General features: G+C 55.4%; 1 protein-coding gene across 2 annotated transcripts; it reads left to right on the top strand.

The window, feature by feature from the left end:
* Positions 1-526: 526 nt before the first annotated feature.
* Positions 527-14024, top strand: LOC130023310 (patatin-like phospholipase domain-containing protein 4). Of its 2 annotated transcripts, XM_056113784.1 has the most exons (8): positions 527-619; positions 3152-3336; positions 4208-4302; positions 4421-4556; positions 5937-6002; positions 9133-9285; positions 10643-10820; positions 13948-14024. In XM_056113784.1, the coding sequence occupies exons 2-7, from the start codon at positions 3157-3159 to the stop codon at positions 10790-10792; spliced, it is 780 nt and encodes a 259-aa protein (XP_055969759.1). In that variant the 5' UTR covers positions 527-619; positions 3152-3156; the 3' UTR covers positions 10793-10820; positions 13948-14024. The 2 variants fall into 2 exon arrangements, with proteins under 2 accessions (XP_055969759.1, XP_055969760.1); XM_056113785.1 differs by lacking the exon at positions 527-619 and having other exon boundaries at positions 3143-3336.
* Positions 14025-15409: the final 1385 nt, after the last annotated feature.

A 15409-nucleotide genomic window follows, 5' to 3' on the forward strand; every position in this document is an offset into this window, starting at 1 on the left:
GGCCCGGGGCCAAGCCAGCAACCGGCGGGTGGGGCGCGCTCACACTCCGGCAGGGGGCGCAGCTGGTCAGTGTTTGCCCCCGCTGCCAGGGGCAAGGCGAAAGCCAGCTGCAGGGGATCACTTCCAGGGTCGCCGGGCAGCGGGAACAAGTACTTCCGGGGCGCGGCTCAGGAGGGGCTTTGGGCTCAGTCGGCTCGCCGAAGCGCGACTGAAACGCAGCCCTTTGGTTTTCCGATACACATGAGGGCTGGGGGCGAGTCTAGTACAAAGCGCTGGGTGGTCCCTTATCAATCACTCCTGCCAGGGGGTGTGGGCACGCTGGGCCCAGCAGCCAAGCCCCCACCACCAACCGAGCGGGCTGCGGCAGGCCAGTCGCAATGACGTCACAACCGCGACCCGGGCGACCGCGCTTCCCTTCCAGGGCGGGGCCGCGCAGCGTGAACTCGTCACAAAGTCTCGCGGGCCGGCCTCTCCTGGCCACGCCCTCCGCCGCCAAAGCTTTCCCCTTCTCGACCTATCCGAGGAGGCGCGCGGCGCGGGGAGGCGGGGCCTCGTGGAGGGTCGGCCCGGCCCCGCCTTCCGGGTCCGGGCACGGAGGCCGGCCGCAAGGGGGCGGGCCGTACGGAAGGGATCTGCGCTCCTATTGGTCGGGCGGAGCGCGGGAGAGGCGGTCCAGGCCGGCCGGGGGCTGCGATAAGCGGGGTACGCTTGAGTGGCGGCCCGGCGGCCCCGCGCTGGAAGCCTGGCGGTTTTCGCTGCGGAAAGGGACTGGGGCCCCCCAGGGGTAGGGCTTAAAGCGCGGCCCGGGTGGGCTCCGGGCGGTCGCGGGAAGGTGTGCAAGGCGCCCCTAGCTCCAGCGCCCCCAGCCCCGGCTCCCCTTGAACACGTCAGCCCGGCCCGGGAGCCGATGACCCGGCCGGGGGCTTAGGGCGCACGCCCCAAAGGTCCCGCCCCGGACCCCGGGGCTCCGCAGACTGGCCGTCGGCCCCTGCACCCCGGGGAGCCTCAGCCGCTTGCTCTGGGCGGGCGGCTACAGTGGCACACTGGCACCCAGCGGGGTGCGTGTGTGTGTGTATGCCTGTGCATACGCGTTCGTCTGTGCACAATGGAAAGTTCAGGATTGGGGGTGTGTGTGTATGTGTGCACGTATGCACAATGCAAAGAGTTCAGAATGGTTGCAGGATGGCAGTTGGAGAGTTGAATGCTGAAGCACCCCAAGGACAGGGGTGTGTGTGTGTGTGTGTGTGTGCGTGCGCGCACGTGCGTGTGCACGTATGTACAATGGAAAGAGTTCAGGATTGTTGCAGGATGGCAGTTTGCAGGATTGCATGGTGAAACGCCCTGGGGAGAGGGTGTGTGTATGTGTGTGTGTGTGCGCGCGTGTGTGGTATGTGCACAATGGAAAGAGTTCAGGATTGGGGGTGTGTGTATGTGTGCAAGTATGCACAATGAAAAGAGTTCGGAATGATTGCAGGATGCAGTTGCAGAGTTACATGGTGAAGCACCCTGGGGAGAGGTGTGTGTGTGTGTGTGTGTGTGTATGCACAATGGAAAGAGTTCAGGATTGTTGGAGGATGGCAGTTTGCAGGATTGCATGGTGAAGCGCCCCAGGGAGAGGGGTGTGCGCACAATGGAAAGAGTTCAGGATTGGAGGATGGGGGGGGCGGGTATGTGTGCACGTGTGCACAATGGGAAGGGTTCAGGATTGTTGCAGGATGGCAGTTTGCAGGGTTATGGAAAGAGTTCAGGATTGGGGGGTGTGTATGTGTGCATGTATGCACAAAGGAAAGAGTTCAGAATGTTTGCAGGATTGCATGGTGCAGCGCCCTGGGGAGGTGTGTGTGTGTGTGTGTGTGTGTGTGCGCGTGCACATATGCACAATGGAAAAAGTTTGGGCGGTTTGCAGGATTGCGTGATGCAGCACCCCAGGGAGGGGTGTGTATGTGTGTTTGTATACATGTCCACAACGGAAAGAGTTCAGGATTGGTGTGTGTGTGTGTGTGTGCGTGCATGTATGCAGAATGGAAAGATTTCAAGACTGTTGCAGGATAGCAGTTTGCAGGTTTGCATGGTACAGAGCCCCAGAGAGGTGTGTGTTCGTATGTGTGTGTGTGTATGCACAATGGAAAGAGTTCAGGAATGGTGTGTGTGTGTGCGTGTGTGTGTGTGTGTGTGTGTGTGTGTGTGCACAGTGGAAAGGGTTCAGGATTGTCCCGGGATGGCAGTTTGCAGGATTGCATGGTGAAGTGCCGTGGGGAGGGGGGTGTGTCTTTGTGTGTGTGTTTGTGTGTGCACGTATGCACAATGGAATGAGTTCAGGATTGCTGCAGATGGGCACTTTGCAGGGATGCATGGTGCAGCACCACTGGGAGAGGCTTATATCGATTATGTAGATGCAGCCTCGCCCCGGCCAGGCCTGGGGGTCAGGGGCCGCTGTTTCAAATCTGCTAAAGCATCGACGTTGCTATCCAGACAGTAACATGGAGCTTTAGGACTGTGGCCCCCACCGACCCCTGTGATGTTAGCAAACTAGGATGCATTCCATGGGGATCCTCGGGAATTCGGATCTCTGCAGATGTTACTCTTTTTTGGCATCGGGAATTCTGATCTCAGCAGATGTTATTTTTCTCTACCCTCTCTCCAACCCCCCCTCCAAAGCTCCATAAAAATCTAGGGAAAATAATAAAATAAGAACGGGGAGGGGGCAAATACCTTGGGCCTTATCCGTGTGTCCAGTCAAGGAATAAAGAATATAAAAACTAAGATTAATATAGCCATAGCAGATGCATCCCCAGGGGTCAGTTACGGGTCTGTTGTAGCTTTGTGTCTCTCCTGATTGTAGCTTTGTGTCTCTCCTGACACTATTGGGTCCAGGTGAGAGAGGAGAAAGAAAATGTTCCCTGCAAAGGTGTGTGTGTGTGTGTGTGTGTGTGTGTGTGTGTGTGTGTGTGGAGGAGGCAGGGAGTTGGCAGCTGGGGGCTTCCCAGAGTCTTAGTTATTAATTGGGCAGCCTGGGTATGACATTCCCCTGGGGATGACATTCCCCTGGGTATGACAGCTTGTAGCAAAAGATCCCAGTTTTGCAAACGATCCCAGCTTACCGAAGCCTCTGCTTTTTCGGTCTGTTTGTTTTCTGTTGCAGCTTCCAGAGTTACAATGAAGCACATCAATTTGTCCTTTGCCGCCTGTGGGTTCCTGGGCATCTACCACTTGGGGGCAGCGTCTGCCCTTTGCAAGCACGGCAGGAAGCTGCTGAAGGACGTGAAGGCCTTTGCAGGCGCCTCTGCGGGCTCCTTGGTGGCCACCGTCCTGCTGACGGCACCGCAGAAATTGGAGGTAATTCAGTGGGAACGAAGGCCGCTCCTGGCCTGGCCATTCAGAAGGGAGGACAGAAACCTCCTCTTGCAGGAAAACTGGGCAGCAAACCTCCCCCCCACTCCCCCGGGCTGGACATCAGGCTCAGCCGCAGAGTGTTTGGATTACATGCAGATGCTCCGGATTCAGTTCCTGCCCACAGCCCCACAACCACACACACACACACACACACACACACACACACACAGAAACACAAAGATACACATAGGCTCACACACATAGACGTACGCACAGACACACACATAGAAGTGCAGAGTTACACACATAGAAATACACAGAGACATATACACAGACTCGCACACAGACACGTATGTAGAAATACATAGTCACACACTAATACAGAGACACACAGATGTACACACAGAGACATACACAGACACATACAGAGACACATACTTAGAAATACACAGAGACACAGACACATAGAAGTAGACAGACACACAGACACAGAAATCGTCCCCATCCCTTGTCAGGGTGGCGAGGGCTTCAGGATGAGGGAGGAAGTAGCAGAAGAAAGTTCTAGATTAGACGTGAGATGTTTCCCAGGTTCCCCACGTCTGGGCCAGTCGGGGCCAGGACCGTTTCAGAACCCACGGGGGCGAGCGAGGGGTGGAGACTGGAAGTCGAAGAAGCCTCCTTGCCTAGGTCCAGAGCGGGGCGGGGGGGCGGGGGGGCGCAGAGTCAGAAATTGGGGGTCCAGCCAGATAGGGCAGGGGGGGAGGGTGCAGGGTGCAGGTGCTTTTCACAGAGAACACGACTGCGTCCAGAACCCGATGCATCCGCCTGGACACCCCCCGCCCCGCGGGCAGTCACTCTTCATGGTCCCTCTCAGGAATGTAAAGCGTTCACCTACACGTTTGCCGAAGAAATCCGCGGGCAGTCCTTTGGGGCCATGACGCCCGGCTATGACTTCATGGCCCGACTCAGGTCAGTGGTCCCCACAGCCCGCCCTGCCCCGCCCCTCCCAGCCTACTTTCTGCCAAGGCCCTGCCTCGGGCCTGCGGGCGTGCAGGGGGCTCACGCAGCACCCGTTTGTGCCCTGCAGGTGTGGGATGGAGTCCATCCTCCCCGCCAATGCCCACCAGCTGGCCCACCGCCGACTGCATGTGTCCATCACCAACACCAGGACCAGGCAGAACTACTTGGTGTCCAGCTTCAGCTCCCGGGAGGACCTCATCAAGGTACGGTGGTGCCCGCACTGGCTCCTGACACCTCTGCCCGGCGCTTGGCCACCCTCCCTGTGCCCTGGCCTCACTCGGGTCCTGTTGGCTCACTGTCATCATGTGTGTGGGACACACCGTCGTGCTATAGCTCACTGTCCCCCCATGTGTGGTACACACTGTCCTGCTATAGTTTACTGTCCCCACGTGTGTGTATACGCCATCCTGCTATAGCTCACTGTCCCCACGTGCGTGGTACACACAGTCCACATACACACGGAGACACGCAGGCAAGGGCACGCACGGAGAGTTTGTCTGGGAAGAACCATGGGGGATGGGCCGAGAGCAAGTGGGGACAGCAGACGCTTGGATGTGGCACTCGGGTGTCACCTGCAGCTGCCCCTGTGCACGAAGGCTGTGACCGCAGCTGCCCGAGGAAACGGACCCCCAGGAGAAATGAGTCCGTGGCTTCCTAGGCTCCAGCATCACTCGGCGCCCCTCAGGCCCAGGCTCCTTCTACTCTGGCGTCCCGGCTTAGAGAAAAACGTTTCCCCATCCTCTTCTTACCGTCAGCCGTGGACTGGCAAACTGCAAAGGGAGAACCTGCCCAGCCATGCCCGATTCGCCCCTGCAGAGCAGAACTCAGAACGGGGGATGAGCCCCCGGAGGGACGGTCAGTGTGGCTCGTCTGACCTCGGGGCCCGCCGCTGAATTTCCCGGGTTCCCGGGGACGCCCATGGGTGGCTGGGAGCACGTCCAGCTGCCGGAGTGGCCTGCGCAGTCTCTCCCTCCCGGGAAGAGCTCGGGCCTCTTGGCCCCCGCACCCCGAATTTCCTGGCTCCCCACCAGAAGCTCTTCGCTGCACCTGTGGCTCATTGTGCCAGCGAAGGGGAACACACAGCCAGTGTGCGTCGGCCACGGCCATCTCGGGACCCCGGGGAGATGTTCCAATGTGCTGCCAACTTGGCTCAAGAGGTGCCAGGGGCTCCAGATCTGCCAGTCCACTTGAGAAGAATGGGGCCCAGAGTGATGATCCAGTGGGGAGGACCGGTGCCTTGCACGGGGCACCCGGGTTCTATTCCCGGGGCCACATAGTGTCCCCCAAGCCCACTGGGAGTCCTTCCCGAGCACAGACCAGCAGGAACCTCTGAGCATCAGTGGATGTGCCCCCGAAGCAAAGCCAAACCCAGCTGCGATGAGGGAAATCTCTGTGCCTCTTCGGGCAGGTGACATTGCAGTGCTCACTTTGAGTCTGGTTCCTTTTGCCTCCTTCGCATGGCACGCCGCCCTCCTGCCGCCAAGTGCCAACTCCCGCTGCCTGGCCTGAGCTCAGAGCGCGAGGGCAGCCAAGTGCGTGTGCGGGCCCCGCAGCTCACCAGCGTCTCCTCTCCGTCCACCCAGGTGCTGCTGGCCAGCAGCTTTGTGCCCGTCTACGCCGGGCTGACACCGGTGGAGTACAAAGGGCAGGTAGGTGCTTCCCCGGCAAGGACCGGGAGGTGCGAGCCAGAGCCAGGAGCCTTGCCTATGCGGGTGCGCTTTCTCCCTCCCTACTTCCTTCATTCCTCCCTCCCTCCCTTCCTTCTCTTTTTCTCTTTATTTCCTTCCTTCTCTTTTTCTGTCCTCTTTTGCTCTCTTTCTCTCCTTTCTCTTTCTTCCTTTCTCTTGCTCGCCAGCTCTTTCTTTTGCTCTCTCTCCTTCCTTCTTTTCTTCCAGTCTTCCTTCTCTCCTCTTTCCTTACATTCTCTCTACTTTCTTCCTTTTCTCTTTCCTTCGCTGTTTCTCTTCTGCTTTGTTTTGCTCTTCCTTTGTTCTCTTTTTTCTCTTTCTGTTCTTTCTCTCCTTCTCTTTTTCTTTCTTGGTGTTCATGAGAACAAAATGTCCTATTTCTTCGGGACAGATGCCCAGAAGTATGTGTTTTATTTTCCCTAATTTTCTGGAGACTCTCGGTTCTTGTGTGTTTAGGTCACGGGATCTGTGAGCTCTGATCCACGCCAGCGTATCCGTCAGGGAAGGGCCTCCAGACTGTGTCCCCGCCCCCTCCCCCCCCCCCCCCCCCCGCAAAGAGCTTTGGGAGCAGAGAGACCTCCTGAAGGATCTGCCAGTTTCTCTCTGTCTCCCTCTGCCACATTCTGAAATGGTGACAATCTGCAGAGAGCCTTGTGCCTCGCAGGGAAGGAAAGGCAGCCTAGGCCTTACCCGGGCCTGCCGGGCCTCGCCTTTCCCTCCCAGGGAAGAATTGCAGGAGAAGAAACAACAGGACTGACTTGGAGGCTTTGAGGAAGCAGGGAGGGAGAGAGAGATGGAGACAGAGACAGAGAGATACGTGCTCAGGAGAGAATGCGAGCTTCTGCAAAGGCGTTAGATACGAAAGCATAAAGTCCACCTCTCACGAGGGGATGGGGGGCAGCACCTGTGTGCACTTCCTTTGTTCAAGGTGCCTTTATAGGGTTTCTCCCAAGCTGTCCCATGTGGGGTTTTCTAGTGAGGTAAGAGTCCGTTGCTAGGCTGGTGGCCAAGGAGGTAGAGTTGGGAGTGGTCGATGGTCCTCTTTGAGGTTCCTTTCCTGGCCTTTGCTCCTGCTGGAGCTTCTCTCAGAGAGGGTCCAGCCTGGCCTGATCAGGCCTTAGTTCCCGTGTCCACAAGGTGGGTCCTGGCAGCCTTAGGGCTAGTTGGCTGGATTATCTCACAGGAACTCTGTGCCTCAGGGGACCTTCCCTGCCCACCTGCCTGCCTCAGTGGGAACAGCGGGGGCCGCAGGCATGGTCCTAGACACAATCCACCTGGGAACATCGTCTGGATGTGCCCGCGTGCCCCTGAGCTGCCTGAGGCCACGTCTCTACAGCGACAGGCCCAGGGCTTAGGCAGCTGTCCATGAGGTAGAAGTGTGGCAGGGCATCTATGGGGCACGTCTCCGGCAGGTCACCCATGGGACACGTTACAGGGATGGAGGGGATGGTGTTGGGAAGCCAGCAGGTCACTGAGGATTGGAGGCATCTCTCTGAAAGGTTTGCCACTGGCCCTCTCTGGCTCGGAGCTGTGGAGGACAGCAGGCGCATGGGGATTGGGCTACCGCGGGTCTCAGCCGGCCGGGGTGGTGGGGGTGAGCAGGGGTGAGGGCAGCATCTCGGGGACAGTCCGATGAGAGAGACAGAGAGCCCTTCCTGCTCTCCAGCTCAGCTGTCCAGTCAGGATGCAGCTAAGAAGACGGCTTCCGTGCTTACGGGCCATACGGGCCAGCCATTCCTAGAAGGCCCTCATTGACTACCTGCCTAATTGGATGCCCCAGGGCCTCGTGAGGCACCTGCCCTCATTTCCTCAGAGGCATAGAGGCCAGGGGGCCCCAGTTTTTCACTCCCCCTAGGCATGAACCATGGGCTTCAAGGGTAAGACGCCCTGCTGGGAATCTGAAAGATGCGTTTAGAAGGCAGTTCCCCTGGTCTGGAGACAGTCACCAGTTCTGAGAAGCGACGCCCCGGACTCTCTCTCTCTCTCTCTCTCTCTCTCTCTCTCTCTCTCTCTCTCTCTCTCTCTCTGTCACACACACACACACACACACACACACACACACACACACACCCCAAACAGAATGGGAAGCAGAGTGTTCAGACCAGGATGCTCCTGGACGGGCTGTAGCATTGTGCTGCAAACACACATGTGTGGGATTCCCCCTCATGCGTGCCAACATGCGTGCACACCCAGGGCTCTGTGTGACGTCCTCCTAGAGCCTACCATGGGTGGTTTGTGAGTCTTGACAAAGACAAGCGTGCAGATGTTGCGCAGGCACGCCCCTGGGAACTGCTGTGTTTATGTTCCCTTCACCAGGACAGCGCCCAACAGGGAACTCGCCAGCAGAGTTTTGCTCCGTAACTTCCTTCCTTCTCCCTCCCTCCCTCCCTCCCTCCCTCCCTCCCTCCCTCACTCCTTTCCTCCCTCCCTCCCTCCTTCCCTCCCTCTCTCCTTTGCCTTCTCTACCCTTCTTCCTTCACCCCTCTGCATGCAGGCTGGCTTTCCTGAGCCCTGCCTGCATCTTCATGGCCCTTCCTACTCCCCAGGAACCGAGGATCCCTTCTGACCTGTCCATGCGTTGCCCAACCAAGCTCGCAAACAGGAGGGTCTGTGATGCCGTGTGCCATGTGGTGTCTGCTGCAGAGACGGCCCCTTCCCAGCTCTTACCGTGCAGAGACCCATATGCACACACACACGCACGCACACACACACACACCCGTCAGCAGTGCTCGTGACTTTGCCATGAGCACCCCCTGCCCCCCTCCCCACCCACCTTCCCGCACACGCTGGCTGCCCCCTACACCCGCCTTCTCAGAGCTCCAGACCACTGCAGGGCTCAGCTGCCTCTGTATTGGCTGTGCTGGATACGGCTTGCTGCCGTTGGGCAAGGATTTGCCTCCCAGCAAGCCTGCTCCCTGCGCGTCAGGCCAAGTCCTTGTGGGCCCAAAGAGGTGGAGGGTGAGGGGACTATCCCAGCACAGACGCCCAGACGCTCGTCCTTGTGGGCCCCTAAGAGGCAGGGGGTGCTGCCCAGCAGAGACACCCGGACCCTCATCTGTCCTGCGCTGACCCCGCCCCTTCCTGTCCACAGAAGTGGGTGGACGGTGGCCTCACCAACAGCCTGCCCATCCTGCCTGTGGGCCGAACAGTGACCGTTTCCCCCTTCAGCGGGCGCCTGGACATCTCCCCGCGGGACAAGGGGCAGCTGGACGTGTACGTGAACATCTCCAACCAGGACCTTGTGGTGAGTCGCAGGCTGCTTCTTCCGAAAGCTTCCACAGGCTTCCACACCCGTGATGAGCACGCCCAGGGCCAATCTTGCCCGGAGTGTGTTTTGGTTCAGTTTAGGGATGACTCCCAGCAGTGCACAGGGTAGACTGCTGGCTCTGTGCCCAGAGATCATGCCTGCCGGGTCTAGGGCTTCATGTGGGGTGGGGGTCCATTCCGGGTCATCCCCATGCAAGGGGAGTACCCTCCCCACTGTCCTAGGTCTCTGGCTGAGTCTTCAGGGGAGCCCCTAAGAGGCGGGGCAATCTTCAGCTAGCTGAACAATGGGACACCGCTGTGGTATCTGAAATGGAAGCACAGAAGACTGATGGGACTCCTGAATAACTGACATAAATATCTCCTTGCTGGGTGTGGCCAGCCCCAGGGACTGTTGGCCATCTCTGGGGGCAGTCGGTCACCTCTGGAGGCATAATTAGGAGTGAAGCGAAGCCCCTGGTGCAGTGCCCAGGACAGATACCCCATCTCCCCAGCAACAGACCCACATCTACGGCTGTCAGCATCTGTGATCCTGAGGCTCAGACAACCACGGATGTCGGGGCCAGAAACTTGGGCCTTGCACAAGGCACAGCCACTCTGCCCCCGGCCACGTCCTTCCCCCACACTCCCCAGGATCCCTGTTGGACTTGAGCTCTTCCCACCTAGATGTTGTCTTCTTCTTGATGGCTCGGTCCACCTTTGGCTGTAGAAGCCATACATGGTGACGTGACCTGCACCATGGCTCAGTCCACCTCTGGCTGTAGAAGCCATACTCAGTGACATGACCTGCCACCACAGAAGCCACATGCCATGACGTGGACCTGCCACCAAAGAAGACGTAGTGACGTGGCCTGCTACCACAGAAACCACATGCTGTGATGTACACCTGTCACCATGGAAGCCACGCTCTGTGACATGACCTGCCACCACAGAAGCCACGTGCCATGATATGGCCTGCCCCATGGAAGCCACGTGCCATGACGTGGACCTATCACCACAGAAGTCACATCCTATGACGTGGACTGCCACCATGGAAGCCATGCTCTGTGATGTGGCCTGCCACCACAGAAGCCACATGCTGTGACATGGGCCTCCCACCACAGAAGATATACTCAGTTACGAGGCCTGCCACAACAGAAAGCATGTGCTGTGATGTACACCTGCTGCCACAGAAGCCACGCTCTGTGACATGACCTGCCATCACAGAAGCCACGTTCTATGGCATGGCCTGCCACCACGGAAGCCACACGCCGTGACGTGGTCAGCCACCATGGAAACCAAGCGCCATGATGTGGCCGGCCACAGTTCCTCATCACTCTCTCCCTTCTGTCTCTTAGCTGTCCATGGCGAACCTGGTGAGGCTGAACCAAGCCCTGTTCCCGCCCAGCCAGAAGGGGATGCAGTCGCTGTTCCGCCGTGGCTTCCAGGACGCCGTGCTCTTCTTGCACAGAGAAAACTGGTTCGAGGAGGAGGAGGAGAAGCACTGACGCCACAACAGGCAGCTGTCCAGAGGCGGTGAATTAAAGCTTTTTTATTTTTTTCCTTCTAAATCTCCTGCGATTCCACTACTTCTTTTCTTCCCCCACTTGTTTCTGCGCTGCTGGGAACTAGTTCTGATCCTCGAGAGGTGACTCGGAGTCAGGAAAGAAGAGGCAAGCTCCTGGGCCTGGCCAGCGTCACCGAGAGGCTCGGAGCTGCCTCAGGGGCCACCCCCTACTAGCACCTGAAGGCAAACCTGGGGTATGTCTGGGAGACACCCGTGTCCCATGGTCCCAAAATCATGCTCACACACAGGCCAGCCTCTAACACAGCTTCTGGGGAAGTCACAGGAGTGAGGTGCAGAAGTCAGTGACAGCACCCTCAGCCAGCTTGGGCAACAGGGAGACCCAGACCGGCTCCCAGCAAGGAGGAGCTGGACGCAAGCCGGCCAGAGTCCCTGCTCTTTTCTCTTCAGCCGCTACATGAATGATCCTTCAGTAGAGGCAATTCCACCTCACGGCCGTGCCCCCAGCTCCGCAGGCGAGCCGAGGTTCAGAACCCGCCCTGCTGGGCAGCAGACACTCAGTCCGAGTCTCCGTGTCTCTGTGTGCCCCTGTCTGTGTTGGCACTGTGGACGTTTGCCTGTGGATGTCGTTCTCCATTTCTGTCCATCATCAGCTCTATACACATCTCTCCCTGCCCGAAGCGGTGTCTGTCACCTTTCACAGGTTTATGTCACCCATCTGTCCTGTCTCCAGGGTTATGGTACATCTCAATGTTTCTGTCCTCTGTGTCACCATCCCTGTGTCCCGTCAGCCACCGTCTCTGCCAATGTTTATCCGCGTGTCACCATCTACGTGTTATGTCAGATCGATGCATTTCTGCATTTGTATAGCACCATCTACATCTACGTCCTGTTGATCACTGTCTGCATTGATGTTGACGCCATGTCACTATCCATGTTTCATATCACTGCACTTACATCACACCTCCATATCCGTGTGACGTCTTCCACCATGTATCTGCATCCTATCTGCCACTGTCTCCATCGATGCTTATGCCAGGTCACCATCTCTGTGTCGTGCCATCTGCCACAGCTATACGTGATGTCATATCTGTTTATGTCACATCTATCCATTTATGTCCTATCATCTGTCACCATTGATGATTGTCGTATCTCTCAGCATCTGTGTTTATGTGGGGGTCGTGCTTGTCACTCCCCACCTATACACCATGCCACTGTCTGTCATCACCAGTACACGGGACCTATCTGTCACCATCTAGATCTAGGTCTCATCCCCATCTCAGCATTCGTGTCACAGTATGTTACCTCTGCACGTTTATATCACCTCTATCAGCATGCGTGTCTATGCCATGCCCATCACCATGCAGAGGTCATGTGTGCCACTCTGTGATGTCTATCACCATCCGTGTGTGTATCTGTGACCTCTCACATCACACACCTGTGCATGTTGCTGTCACCATCTCCAGGCTTGTGTCATCTGTCATATCTAATATTTCTGTCATATCTATCACCGCATATCACGCCTGTCGCCATCATATTTTTATCTCCATCACATCACCATCGACATGTGTATTTACATTTATGTACATACCCATCACCATCTCTATGTTTATGTCATCTCTTTATTGTATCCGCTTGCTATGTCATCCATATGTCCTGTCTCTGTTGATGTCATCTGCATGCCATGTTTATGGCATCTGCATGTATCTGTATGCTTATATCATCTGTACGTTGTCTCTGTTTAAGTCATCTGTATGTCATATCTATGTTTATGTCATCTGTATATATCTGTATGTTTATGTCATCTGTATGTTGTATCTCTATGTATGTCATCTGTATGTCATTTCTATGTTTATGTCATCTGTATGTTGCATCTATGTTTATGTCATCTGTATATATCTGTATGTTTATGTCATCTGTATGTTGTATCTCTATGTCATCTGTATGTTGCATCTCTGTGTTTTTGTCTTCTTATGTTGTATCTCTGTTTATGTCATCTGTATGTTGTATCTCTGTTTATGGCATCTCTATGTTATTACATCTGTGTTTATATCTTCAGTATGCTGCTTCTCTGTGTTTGCATGTTATATGTCTGTGTCATCTGTGTGTCTATCTGTTCTGTTCTCTGTATGTTATGTCTCTGTGTTCATGTCACTGCCTGTATTGTTTCCCTGTCCCTGTCCGTATCTGCATCTCTGTCCCATCTATTTCTGTTTCCCTCTCTCTGGGTCTCACTTACTCTCCGTCTCTGCAACTCTGTTCTGTCTCTTTCAGGTCAATCCATTAGCCATTGGCCATTATTGTCACACTGGTCCCTTCTCTATCTTACGTATCCTCAGCCCTACACATACTTGTGGTAGATTCCAACAATCGACTAGTCCTCCTAGCCTTGGTTTTCCCGAGCCTTGGATAGTAGTCTTCTACTTTATATTTTTTATAGCCGACAAATGGATGCAGTCATTCCATGTCTGTCTGTTCCTCTCCTTCTGACTCATTTCACTCAGCATGAGACTCTCCATGTCCATTCATTTATAGGCAAATTTCATGACTTCATTTTTCAGGGAAGGCATTTTTGAATTGATTGTATTGATTGGGTCTTTGGCTGGCAATACCCTTAATAATGGTTTCTTTGGAACTGAATCCCAACAGCACAGCCATCACCAAGGCACCCTTTCCCCTCCCCTAAGGAGCCTGAGCCCTTCTCTCTCCTTCTTGCCCCACCCCCAACTCAGTTGTGTGTCTCTGTTCCCCCGCTGTGTTGCCTTTGGCCCTTTGCTGCTACCTCGCTGTGTAGCTTCAAGTCCCACCTAGGAGAGATGACACCATCTCCATCCCCTTCCTTTGGGCTAACTTCACTCAGCTGGACTTCACTCAGCTGGATACACTTAGTTCTCTCCATGTTGCTGCAGGTGGCCTGTTTTTGTTCTTTCTTAGCACTACAGAGTATTCCATTGTGTCTATAGATCATAACTTCTTGATCCATTCCTCTGTGTGTTGGGAAGACAATTCCCCAAAGAATGCATACAGGTGGCTGACAGGCATATGCTGTGGACATGCTTGCATCCTGGGGCCATTCTGGGACACAGCACCAGAATCGCATTTCTGATGTAGAGTCGGTCCCGGTCTTTCCACCTACAGGATCCAGAGCTGTCCCCTCTCATGACGAGGATGGGCTATCACAGCATGACTGGGGCCAAGACACGATCTTTCCTTCTACATCACATCCTATCCGATCTGCTGTGCACTTACTGAGTTACTTCCCATCATTACACTTGCCAGTTCTTCAGGTTTTGTTGGAACAAGCAATATAAAGTCAATTTGGTATGTGCTCGCAGGGGGAGTTTGGGACTGGGAGGGAAACTGGGATTATTGATGGAAGGAAGGTCACACTGGTGGGGTTGGAACACCAAATGCTGGAAACAACTGTACAATGAGAAACTGTAAATCACAGTGGTTTTAATGAAAATTTAATAATAATAATAATAAACACATTCTTACTCTCTGAACTGTTGCATGTGGACAGGGTGTCACCCCATGATTCACAGAGGACAGACAGGGACATTCTGCCCCCAAAACCACGGTGCCATGATTACTTGTGACCAAGTGGAGACATTACTGGTGCCTGCTCAAGCAAATCCACGAACAATAGGACAAGTGAATCCCGCCCCTAAAGAAGGGGATTACAATTTTTTTTTAAATCCCAATGTTTGGGAAGCCTGTGTTCTCTCTTGAGTATGTTTCTCTCTCTCTCTCTCTCTCTCTCTCTCTCTCTCTCTCTCTCTCTCCCCCCCCTCCCTCTCCCTCTCTGTCTCTCCCTCCTCCCTCCGTTCTTCTCCCTCCCCTCTCTCTGTTTCCCTCCTTCCCTTCTCTGTTTCTCTCTGTGTCTCTGTCTCTTCTTCCCCTCTCTGTCTCCTTCTCCATTCCCCTCTCTGTCTCTCCCTCCTCTTTTTCTGTCTCTCCCTCCCTCTCCTTCCCCTCTCTCACCTTCCTCACCCTCTCTCTCAGTCTCTCTCCCTCTTTCCCTCATTCATCCTCCCCTCTCTGTCTGTCTGTCTCTCTCTCCCTCTTTCTCTCTTCCCTCCTTCCCCTTCCTTAAAACCTCCCAGTACCGTCTGTTTTTTTGCTTGACTGCTGTGTCCTTCTGGAATCCCTTAGAGCAGAGAGGTCTGGGGGATCTTGAGGACTTACTTCCTTTGCTGTAGAGCTGTGGCTGGCTGCAGCCTGAGGCCATGGCCCCTGAGAAATTGGGTGCTGGGGAGTAACTCCCATGCAGCACCCAACAAGGAGACATCAGGTGTAGTCAGTGGCTGCCTAGCGGGGCTGGTGGGATGTAAGGTGAGTGCCATGGGGGGCTCATGGCAGACGTCACCAGTTGGAGTCTTCCCAGACTCTTCTCCACTGGACATAAGTCACCTGGGCACCCCACGGACATCATAATCATGGAATTCTGCATGCAGTTGGGTGGACACTGGCCTGGAGAGTGTGCACTCTGGCCAGCTGATACTTCGCCCAACCTTGAAGCCCACAGGAAGTTGCTGGACCACAAATAAAGGATCTTGCTGAGCAGAGAAGATTCCAGCAAACTTGAGCAACATCGTGT

The sequence above is a fragment of the Sorex fumeus genome, unplaced genomic scaffold (genome assembly GCF_029834395.1).
Source record: "Sorex fumeus unplaced genomic scaffold, SorFum_2.1 ptg000023l, whole genome shotgun sequence".
In the NCBI taxonomy this organism is placed as follows: domain Eukaryota; kingdom Metazoa; phylum Chordata; class Mammalia; order Eulipotyphla; family Soricidae; genus Sorex; species Sorex fumeus.

Coding starts and splice junctions, on each gene's coding strand:
- LOC130023310 (XM_056113784.1), top strand. CDS start 3,157: ATGAAGCACATCAATTTGTCCTTTGCCGCCTGTGGGTTCCTGGGCATC. Junction 3,337..4,207: donor CGGCACCGCAGAAATTGGAG/GTAATTCAGTGG, acceptor GGTCCCTCTCAG/GAATGTAAAGCGTTCACCTA. Junction 4,303..4,420: donor GACTTCATGGCCCGACTCAG/GTCAGTGGTCCC, acceptor TGTGCCCTGCAG/GTGTGGGATGGAGTCCATCC.